This window comes from Mus caroli, chromosome 5 (genome assembly GCF_900094665.2).
Source record: "Mus caroli chromosome 5, CAROLI_EIJ_v1.1, whole genome shotgun sequence".
NCBI lineage: Eukaryota > Metazoa > Chordata > Mammalia > Rodentia > Muridae > Mus > Mus caroli.
This window is the reverse complement of record NC_034574.1, coordinates 95,527,263-95,539,334: the sequence shown is the minus strand read 5'-3', so window position 1 is coordinate 95,539,334 and position 12,072 is coordinate 95,527,263. Positions and strand designations below refer to the sequence as shown.

Genomic DNA, 12,072 nt, shown 5'->3' with positions numbered 1-12,072 from the left:
TGATCCTGTTTATGTGAGCCTGTTACAGGACGGGGCAGGAAGTAGAGAGAAGTAAACAGCTAAATACAGAACCAGCCATGGAAGGACAGTGATTGCTGTGATTACAAACGTCTTTTGGCCTGGATCTAAACCAGGTCCGTCATTGGAGGGCATGTTTACAGAGTCAAAAGTTTGCACAAGGAGACACACTTTTGGTTAAAAAGCAAAGGAAAAGAAAGAAAAAGGAGCTGTAGTGCACTTATTCTATTTTCTGAATCCCCGGGTTTACTAGCTGTTCACTTAGCTCCTGTGAAATCTTGCAAAGCAGTTAGGATTGATACGTTGTTATCATAAATGTGAAGGATTCTCACGCTTGTGTGAGGGCATTGGAGATAATCGGCATGGCGGCGATGAAAGGTGAAGTAATTGGTAACTTGTTCTCTTCCTGAAGGATTTTGACTGAACCTCACTGCAGATGGATCACATTGGCCTTTCTGTTTCTGGAATTATTTCTCTATTCCTCCTCCCATTTCCTCCTGTTTCCACCTCTTCTTTGTTCTCTATGGACAAGGACCAGTTAAGTCAGCCTTTGGGAACTGATCCCAGATGGGGAGGTGAGAGTCTGGGAGGCTGGTAATAACCTATAAGATCAATAATGGTCTCTGCTTGGTTGGAAGACTGATTCCCAGTGTGATCTCATATCACACGTGTTTCTTGGTGGCTAGACAATGGGCAGTCTCTTACCCAGTGCATACAGGGCATGCAGAAAGAACCTGGCAGCAGTTCATTCAGTGTGTATTGTCTAAGGAAGAGAACTGGGCTTTGAGGTCTCACAGGACATTAACTTGGTGACAGTTATTCCTAACAGGTTAAGACCACTTCTGGGAAGTGTGTTTTAATTCTCCATCATCATGACACCATGCTGTGACTTTAGAGATGCTTGCAATAGGTTTGTAGCTGGGAAACTTTACTTAGTGTTCATCCTCATGATGCATTTAAATGTGTAAACAGTTTTAAATAGATTAAAATGCCTACTCTCACTTCAAGGGTCCAAACTCCCATTCTTAGTGGATGAGCGGAGGAGAGACTCCTGTTTATCTGTTTCAGTTCAAAACAAGTAACTTCACAGGCCTCGCTTCTGGAAAATACGGTCCAGATTCTAATACATTGGCTCATAATATAAAATGCCAGCTCATTTTATGTCCTCATAATTACCTTTATAAACATTTATTTTGGTCTCTTGAAACTTTGCCTGCAAATCAGCAACGTACTATTTCACATGCATATACAAACTCACACACAAATAGATGAATGTATGGGCATATTTATAGATGCTGGTTAATGTAGTTAGTGTCAGCTTTAGTGAGTTATCTTTCTGGGGACCATTTCTTCATGTATGTATCAAGGATGGTAGGGATTAAGTGAAATGATTCCTGCCAAAAAAAGAACATGGAATGTTCTCTAGCACATCAGGAAATTACCTTGCCTGAATATATCTTTTTCTATAAGCAAGGAATAGTTGATCTTAGGAAATAAAAGCCAGATCCTCTGTCTGAACAAACCTGAGGGGCATTCCACTTTCAGAGCTCTGCAGGCTGAGGTAAGACCTCAGTTCCAGTGGCAGTTCCTCTGCCTGTCCCAGTATGCTATCCCCATTCTCCCTCAGGTGAGCCATCTCCAGAGAGCACTCCCAGCAAGAATCCTAAGATTACTCTCCATCACGAGGTTTCCCAGAAATGTGATTTAAAATTATAGGTAAATAATCTATACAATAATTATAACATCTATAATTATAATATCTATATTTATAATTATAAATACTTATAGATAAAACATCTATCTTCCACATTATCCTGGAGTTGACTTGAAGGCCTCAGGCTTGAAGAAAATTGTGCTGCTAAGCCTCCAGATTCTAAGTTGAAAAGCCCAGTGGTTCTGTCCGGAGCCACAATCCTTCCAAGCTTATGAACAGAATCAAGTCAGAGATGGAGCTCTGACCCTGACTCACCACTGATATTGTACGGAGCCACATACCTTCCAAACTCCCTACAGAAATCAGGTTAGAGATGGAGCTGTCCAGGAAATGTTGTACAGAGCTGTGTCTTTCCAATCTCTGACAGAAAGCGAATTAGAGTTGGAGTCCTGCAATGGTTGTTACAAGGCAACACTAGAAAACTGGGTATGCTTTCTGTAGAGTGGCTTACTGATAGGCACAAACTGTTGAGGGATATGCAAGGCTGGACACTATGTATAGAAAGTCAAGAAAGCTGGGAGAGAGAGGTGGCTCAGTACTTAGGAACACTTGCTACTCTTGCAAAGAACCCAGCTTTGGTTCCCAGCACTCACATGGCAGCTTACAACCAACCATTCATAATTAAAGTTCTAGGAGATCTAGTGTCTTCTCGCCTCCAAAGGCAGCAGGCATACACATGTCACATGTACATACATGCAGACAAAGCACTCATCACATAAAATCAATATAATAACTTATTAGGAAGTTTGGAAGGCACAAAGGCACAGATTATACATTTTGAAATTTTCCTACCCCTCCCAACTTGAGACCTCCTGATGCAATCTGAAGCTGGCACTAGCTTTGCTGTGTACTGCAGCTGGTGGCCCACCATGAAAGGCAGGGGATGGAGAACAGGAAAACAGCCTGTTTCCCTCCCTTTGCAGACCGAGACCATGAATGTGCTGGTTCCTAAGTACTCAGAAAGAAAGCAGCTTGACAATAACTCCTCCTGTAAACCATCCAAAAGGACCATGTCCACAACGGGTAGGTATACCCTGCCATGGGGGTGCATTGCCAATCCCAGAGACATGGAAAACCCATGAATCCACCCCATGGTAGTATCAACATTTGGAGAGGAGCATGTGAGGTACTGTATTCCAGTAACAGCACCCACATACCAGTTCGACATCCAGAGACATCCAAGGAAGAGAAGGAAGCATGCAAGATTTCCTTCCACTTAGCCACAAGAGTCCGAGAGTTGGAGCAGCAATGGCGCAACCTTGTTACATTAGAGGGGCAGTCTCTACCAACACCATAGCCAACACAGCCAATGGCGCAACATTGTTGCATTGGAGTAGCAGTCTCTACCACCATCATAGCCCACACACAGCTGGGTGAGGCCAACAGTTCAAAAGCCTAGAGGCAGCTTCCTGCCTACACTGAGTGTTAGACTTCTTTTTTTTAGGTTCCACAAATGCATGAGATTTAATCATTGCATTATGAAAGAAATTGTATAATAAGTATTGCAGTGGGAGTCTGATTATTTTTTCTTTTTCTTTTTTGATTTTCTTGTTAATGTTTTTTTTTTCTTTTATTGCATATTTTCTTTATTTACATTTCAAATGTTATCACCTTTCCAGGTTTCCCCTCTGGAGCCCCCTATCACTTACCTCCTCCCACTGCCTCTATGAGGGTGCTTACCACTCCCGTCTTCCCTCCCTGGCATTCCCCTACATTGGGGCATTGAAACCCTCAGGCCCAAGGGCCGCTCCTCCCACTGATGTCCAACAAGGCCATCCTTTGCCACATATGCAGCTAGAGCTCTGAGTCACTCCATGTGCATTCTTTGCTTGGTGGTCCAGTCCCCAGGAGCTCTGCGGGTCTGGCCAGGTGACACTGTTGGTCCCTCCACGGGGCTGCAACCCCCCTCAGCTCCTTCAGTCCTTTCTCCAACTCTTCCATTGGGGACCCTGCACTCAGATTGAGATTTCTTTTCCTCTTTGGCCATCATTAGCTCTGAGTCTCTTTTCCCTCTACTCTTCTGAGAGGTTATTCTGAGAAAATCAGTGCATCATTGCTCCATTCACAATTCTATCCATTTTGTTAACAAAACAAGGAAAACTCAGTCCAAACACATTTTAAGAAGCAGAGAACAGCTACATTTTCTTTCTTCAAGGACTGTACAGTAAAAACCTGCCAACATTCCTTTCTCAATCACATTTCCCAAAAGCTTAGTACTTGGACATAAATGTTCACTCCGGCCTAAAGTTTGGCACATCTGACCATGTATTCTTCAAATTTGCCAATTTGGCTGACATTTATATTTTATTTTACTTTTTGGAAAAGCAAGTGGAGAAATTGGAAAGACTAAAGTGAGATGTTGTAACTTGTGGCACTATTCAAAAAGATAAATCATTTCATGGATAATAAATCCATTAAAAAATCCACGCTAATTTATGGTAGATTGTTTTCTCAGCTAAGCTTTTACAAGTTTAAAATATGTGTAGAAATATGATATGCAAATGAATATAAATTTGTAATATACAAAGATGCCAGTTTCCATATTCTGTTGAAAATTGTTGATTTCTCTTAATATTTTTAGTTTTAGACATTTCAAAGTAATGCAATAACAAACAAAACCAAAGTTTCCTATATGGGAATATGTTCTAAAGACATATATGGCACAGGAAGGTAAACTGTTCTCATCCAATGGGCACACATGCTTGTAGTGTTAGAATAAATAGGGAGGAGCTTGCTGGAGGCTCTCCTGAGCTTTGCTGGTAGTCATCATGAGTCAATGGGATTAGAGAACTTAAGTGTCTCTTATTCAGTAACACATCTTGGGTACTTAGACTTTGACATTTTGTCCATAAAGACAGGTGTGTTGGGTCTGTACTCATTATGTGTAGTGTGTAGGGTAGGTTTCTCAAAGTAAAAACTGAATATATTACAGAAAGGACCAATGTAGAATACAGACTTGTCATTCATATACATATATGAATTCACACACATATATATGAATGATATCTCTATCATTTATATTATCATGTATATGATCTATATCATATATTATCATATGTATGATATATATTACATATATATCATACAAAGTGCCAGCCATACATATATAATCCCTCCTTTCTTCAATTTCTGATTGATGAAAATATTCCATTGTAACCCCTCAATTTCCATGTTAAAATATTTCACAATTGGAAAAATCTGAAAGATACTATATTGTCATTCCCGTTTGAAAAGATAGATCAAGTATCTTGTTGTTTGTAAATAATCCTAATTTTGCAAAAATCTTATGTTACTTATGTTCAATAGATCTCCATATTCTTATACTGGGTACCAAGGCACATGACTGGAAATGTCACTCTGTCTCAAGGCTGCAGAGATAAAGCCCATTACTGAGGTGTGTGACAAAGACACTTGACTCTCTGTTGCATGAATGCTTCCAGCTTCCTTTCCCAAGCTCAAATGGCACAAGTCTCTCCACACTCTATAAACGTTCAGAATTATAAATCTCAATTCACAGCGTTCTGTGAATTGCCTTGAGGATTTAGACAGCACCCTGTCTCGACCGTGAGCTCACTGTAAGTAGGACTAGGAACATACCAGCGAGGCTGAATATCCTGAAATGTTTTCAAAAGACAACTTCAGATTTCTCATCACATAGCCTTCAGTGTCACAGGCCCTACCTACAGCATGTGCACTGTCTGTAACACCTGTGCCCAGCCACGGCATATTGGAAAGACCTGAAGGCATGCACTGCCTAACACAGGCTCAAGTCTATCTGTCTTACACCCGAGGCTTCTCAACGAGCTGAGATCTATGGGCAGCCGGTAGACTGACTGGGTAGGTAGACCCCTAGCATCATGGCTGGACATAAAAAGCCAAAGCCATCCATTTAATACCAAAGGTGGTTTAAAAACCAATGGGCCCTGGTGTGAGAGAATAAATAGCGAAAGAAATTTCCTCTAGGGATACTTCAAAGCCTCTGCAACATCTGGGCTCTAGCTCCATAAGGGACATTCCTCTAAGAAGTAAGAACAAAAGGGCTTTAACAGGACAAACAAGAGTCAGGTTTCTTACAATGTGTTCTCCCTGGGGGGAAACAAATAACACAACACATCTGACTAACCTTTCTGCACTTGAGCTGCTTCAATTAACAGTTAGTCATGGATTCCATCTTGAGCCTGGTGAACTCCAGGCTACAGCTGTTTTCATTGAGGGGGAAAATACGCTCGCTCGCACACTTTAGATTCCCAGGCCTTATAAATCTGGGGAAAAACTGTTTGATTGGCTGCTTTTACGCCAGCAGTATTGATACAAATTACATATCGCACACACAAATCAATACACACCCAGCCTACACTGCTTTGAAATCAGTATCAACATCACATCAACCGGGTTGTCCAGCTTGATTAAAAAACTGCATTCTTAACTCTTTTCTGCTTTTATCAAGGTATAAGGAGATGCAAAAGAACTGATCAATGATGTAGACAGTGGCCTTGGGAGAGCAATTCTGGGGCTATTCTTAGATTTAAATATGGCACCACCACACTAAAATGGATGGGAGCCAATAACTAAGAAACATGAACAGATGTGGCAGATATTGAGCCTGGATGCCCTGATAGACACGTCCTCAGTTCCACAGCCAAACATGTGTGAGCCGCTGTTTGGGAACACAGTGGAGACAGAACTGTAATAATGCCTGCTTGGCCACTGAAAAAAATTTTTAGTAGAAAAGGTTTCAAAAAGAATTTTTTTGCAAGGGAATTTATCAGATAATCCTCTGGTAACACATTTGACCAGTAACACTGTATCAAGTTTCCATCACAGCATCCCTGTAAAATAAGACTCGTGTTACACAGTCCGTTACGACACAGGTTGATCAATTCTGGTCAAATCAAGAGTCTCATGGGCAACTGAATCATTCTGCAGCCGTGTGTGTGTGTGTGTGTGTGTGTGTGTGTGTGTGTGTGTACACACATCCTCTTGTATAGATGTGGGACCATTGCCTGTGTGGATGATAGCCAAATAAATGCTTGCCCTCTCAATTTTCAGCCAGAATCAACGATTAAAACCAGTCTGACACATTTTCACTTGCCTCGACACAGAACAGCAAGAATGTAATCAAAACAGAAAATTTATCTTACCTGGAACTACTTCGAAAAGGAACTTTCCTGGGTTTTCTTCATTACACGGATGCTCAATGACTTTATTTCCATGCAGAAAAATAGTCCCCTGCAAACACAAATGCCCCAAACATCAACATAGCAGCAAAAACACATAGCAGCAGCACTGAGCATCTGAATTGCTGGGTGTCTGCAACCCGGTAAGCAGTCATGTATTCCAAACACCCTCATGTTTATGGCAATCAAATTCCATAAGCCAGAGTTATATTCATTTACCTTTAGTACATATTTTTGAGTAGCTCATGTGCATTAGACAACATCTGGGATCATTTTATGTATCAATTTATGATGTGGATGGTGTGCCATCAAATTTATGGAGCATTCTACCAACACTGTAATATTCAATGGTTAGACTAATCTAAAGCAGTCAGTATTATTTTCCTCCAGTTCATGGTTGTAAAAATTAAAGTGACACGTTTAAAGAAACTTAGTAAAATTTCAAATTGTCCTCCTCTTGTGCCACAGTTGCTTATGTGAGCCCAAGATCAGAAATGTAATACACATGCAGTGTTTGGGGGAGTTAGGTCATGTTGGCCATTAGGAGAGTGAGTGAAGTTGTAGTTTTACCTCTTCTCTCTGCCTTCCACCACAGGGAGACACAGTGAGAAGATGCTGGCTCCCTGAAGGTGACCTTTACAGCATCCAGAACTGCGAACCAATAGATTTCTGTTCATTATAAATTCCCCAGTCTCAGGCATTCCCCAGTCTCAGGCATTCTGTTATGGTACATAACCATTCTGTTATGGCAAAAACAGACTGAGATTTTTGATTGTCCCTTCTGTTAGGTTTTTCTCTCTTTGGTGGATCATTCCTACCAGTTTAGACACATATAAATGCCCATTCCACTTTTTAAACTTGTTCTGAATAACTTTTTCCGTATTACATCCTATTTTCTCTTTATCTAGATGCCAGTACTGAATCATTTATTCATATAAACCTTCATCACCCTGTCTTTGCACCAGTGGTTCAGGATAGGAGACTCATCGAGAGCTACATCCTCGACAGTGTTCAGTCCTCAGTGAAACTTCAATCTATAGGCAACTGTTTCTTTTCTTTTTCTTTCTTTTGTTTTGTCTTGTCGAAACAGGGTCTCGCCATGTAGCTTTGACTGTCCTAGAACTCACTAAGCAGACCAGGCTGGCCTTGAACTCAAAGATTCACCTGTCTCTGCCTCCCAAGTGCTGGGATTAAAGGTGTGTACCACGACATTGAGCTCTGACCACTGGTTCTTGAAGCACTTTTTTTTTTTCTGTTCTGGTTTTCTTCAGGATTTTCCCTTGCATCTCTGTTATTTGAGTCTCATTTGCTGACTTTAGTTTCCCTTGCAGCATTAGAATTTTTCATATATTTGTCTAATGAGTCCATCTCTTCTGGCAATTCTTTATCTGATAGCTCACATTCCTCCACACCCATGACGTCAATAACCAACTACGAGCCCTTTAATATCAGTTTATCTATAATAACTGTTCTCCCTCTTAGACTACAAATCTGAGAGCTTATTTGGCATTTCTAATCGTGTATTTCAAAGGTATTTTAAACTCAATTAAATTAAGTTAAAATTAAAATGCAATTTAATTTAGTCCTCAGCGTGAGTTCCGTATCTGAATGTCATGCAGCATCCTTCACTACCTTGCACACGACAGCTATGGAAATGCTTGTTTATATTCTGCCCCTGTTTGCTGCTGGCCCACTCTGCTTTGTGCCAGTAAGTACCACCTTTAATGCCAATGCCCCACACCTTCATTGGGATCTGTACAATGCTTTTAGCATCTTTCAATCTAGTATCAACACAATCTGAGTATCCTTTAGGAACACACGTTTAACCCCTCCTTTCCTACATAAAGTAGCTTGTGGCTTTCATTTGTTCCAGAATGAAGACCTCCATGACTATGTCCCACCCATTTCTCTAAGCTACATTTCTGTGGGTTTCCTATGATCTAGGTAATGGCTTTTCTATAAATCCTATTATGTTCCCACCACACTAAGATAGTATCTCCCAGGTCATTTGATAGACACAACATATATTTATATTGATTGATTCTCAATTTACCACTGGTGCCCAGCATGGCACCAGCATAGAATTAAAACACAGTAAGCACACTGTTGAGTAAATGTATACCCTTGGTGTAGTGAAGCCGGATTCTGGCTGGAGAGATGGCTTGGGGGTTATGGGTGTGCATTGTTCTTGGAGAGGATATATGTTTGCTTCCTAGCACCCCTTCCAAAGCAGCTTACAATTGCCTATAGCTCCCAATGCAAGGGATCCTGCTCAGAGAGCCTCTGCAGACTCCTGTAATGCGTGCAAGGCCACCACCCATGGACACACATAACTAAAATAAATAAATTATAATTTAAAAGTCATATTCAAAAATACACTGGACTCGAAAGCCCAGGATTCTATCCTCTGTGTTATATATATCATCTACTTCTCTCAGGTAATACTTAGTCCAAGTGGTCTTTTACTTGAGCCTAGTTCTATATAGTTTGGCACAGAAAATTACAGTCATCCCTGAGTTCCCTCCTGGGCTTGTATTGAATGACAATGGTTAGTTCTGGTCTTTAAAGTTTCACATCTCCCAGAGAATTATGAAGGGCTGTATTCCTCTCTGATTTCAGCTCCGTTAGTTTCATTAACCCTCATAATATTTCCTGATGCCTTATTTGTCTCATAAACCTCATTTGCGAATGATGTCATTGACTTCTTGCTGGGATCACGAATTGCAATGCATCCAGAATACAAGGGTCCATATTTTCTCTGTCAGGGCTCTATACCTTAGCATGATGTTCAACCTGCTGCACCACAAGCTTCAGTGGTCTAAAAGGAAAAAGAGGCTCAGATGCAGGAAGAGGGTGTAACAATTCCGATGGTTGAGAATATGTGGCAATAATCACATGCTAAAAACTATCATATTCAGATTGCAATTATATTTATGTTTATCTCCAATAGGTATAACATTTTCATATAGTATCTATACTGGCTGGTTTTGTGTGTCAACTTGGCACAAGCTGGAGTTATCACAGAGAAAGGAGCCTGCCTTAAGGAAATGCCTCCATGAGATCCAGCTGTAAGGCATTTTCTCAACTAGTAATCATGGATGGGAGGGCCCATTGTAGATGGCACCATCTCTAGGATGGTAGTACTGGCTTCTATAAGAAAGCAAGCTGAGCAAGCCAGGGGAGGCAAGTCAGTAAGTAACGTCCCTCCAAGGCCTCTGCATCAGCTCCTGCTTCCTGACCTGCTTGAGTTCCACTCCTGACTTCCTTCGGTGATCAACAGCAATGTGGAAGTGTAAGCTGAATAAACCCTTTCCTCCCCAACTTGCTTCTTGGTCATGGTGCTTGTGCGGGAATAGAAACCCCTACTAAGTAGAATCACTGCAACTTCAAAATTCAACGTGGTAAACACCATCTTTCATAGTTTGGCAGCTTAGTGTTGGCAAAAGAAAAAGAATTGAGAGAAATACGCTGGCACTTTTGACTTCAGCTTAACTTGCTATTAAAATGAAATCTCATCTCTAGTTAATATCAGACCTGGGAGCCAAAGCCACAAGAGATCAGAGTAAGGTTAGATGTTATTGAAAATAGACATAGGGATTTTTCCTTTGGAATTTAGTCTGGGGAAAAAAGTCAGGTGGGGGGTTGGGGGGCAGACAGTGCTCCAGGCCAGGAATATGGTAGAGAGCAGAGAGCCACTTACTGTCTCAGGCGGGTGCCTGGGTACTGGGCTTCTGAACTCACTCAACCTTACAATTTATAGTAAAGGTTCATGCTTGCTTGAATTAGTATTTAATTGAATTTTTAAAAAATCTATGCAGAGCTTAGCCTCGAAGAGATTTGAAGTGCCAGGATGGGGTGGGGGTGGGGGTGGGGGATACTCAGGGGGCCCCCACCTGCTGGCAGGAGAAGGGAAGGGGAAAATTTGGGAAGAGGGCATTGAGGGGGATGTGAAATGAATAAGTAAGTAAGTAGATAAACAAGTAAATAAATAAAATTTTAAAAACACTGAGATGTGTTGCCTGTTTTTGCTGTTGTGCAAGAGGACTTGAATAATGGCCTCCCAAAGATAGCAGTGCCTGATCCCTAGACCCTGGAAGGGTTAATTCATCAGAAGAGAGCTCATGTCTCTAGCTGCATAGGTAACAGAAGATGGCCTAGTTGGCCATCATTGGGAAGAGAGGCCCCGTGGTCTTGCAAACTTTATATGCCCCAGTACAGGGGAATGCCAGGGCCAAGAAGTAGGAGTGGGTGGGAAGGGGAGCAGGGTGGGGTGGAGGATATAGGGGACCTTTGGGATAGCATTTGAAATGTAAATGAAGAAAATATCTAATAAAAAATGCTAAAAGAAGAGAGCCTCTGCAGATGGAATCAAATTAAGTATTCCAATAAGAGATTATCCTAGACTGTTTGAGTGAGCCCAGATCCTAATCACAGGGTCTTTAAAATAGAGAAGCAATTCACAGAGATGTGATACACAGATACCAGGGGCCTCATGAAATCTGAGCTAGACAAAACTAACAGCCACCTGCCAGGGACACAGAGAGTCCCCAAAAGCTTGGGGTAAGGGTTCACTATCCTCCTAGAATCTTTCTGAGCTCATCCCCGCTAGCCCTTGTTTTCCAACTTCTTGACCTAAAACTGGGAGAGAGTGCACAGTTTTGTTTAAGCAAGCCACAGCTTCAGGGAAAGACAGAGAAATAATCTCCCAATGACCCCCTAGGAGGAATTTACAAACCTCTGAGGTTTCAAAGAAGCCCAATTTTCAAGTTGGCAAAGAATACCTAACTTTACATTACCCCTTTTGTTTTGGAGAAAATCCATAGTGCGAAAGGCATTCAGAGAGATGGCAGCCTGGGGAAATCCCTCTTCATACAGTCCTCTCCTCGCACCAGGATGCAATTGTCCCACCGGCATCATTTCAGACCCCCCAGAGCACAGGGTGGAAAGTCCTTGGCCTGTTTACCAGTCCTTATTTGGAGAGGAGTACAGTCAACTTCTGACCCTTCTCAGTCCACTGCTAGGCACTACCTTGCACACAACCATTTTACAGCATTTGTTATTTCTCATAGGAGAAGAAACGTCAGCTGTTCAGAAGACAGGAAGAACCAAATAGTGGCTTAGTAGGCTCTCTCTCTCTCTCTCTCTCTCTCTCTCTCTCTCTCT

At 41.6% G+C, this 12,072-nt stretch overlaps 1 protein-coding gene across 3 annotated transcripts in view; it reads right to left on the bottom strand.

Annotated features, from left to right (window-relative positions):
• Arhgap24 (Rho GTPase activating protein 24) overlaps positions 1-12,072 on the bottom strand; it is a 400,247-nt gene that overhangs the window by 224,098 nt on the left and 164,077 nt on the right. For 2 of the 3 annotated variants that reach the window (XM_029477119.1, XM_021162468.2), the window contains one exon: positions 6,874-6,961. In XM_029477119.1, coding sequence (XP_029332979.1) covers positions 6,874-6,961 — 88 coding nt within the window. Of the gene's footprint in view, positions 1-6,873; positions 6,962-7,479; positions 7,561-12,072 lie in introns of those variants that run through there. The other variant, XM_021162469.2, reaches the window with a different exon arrangement.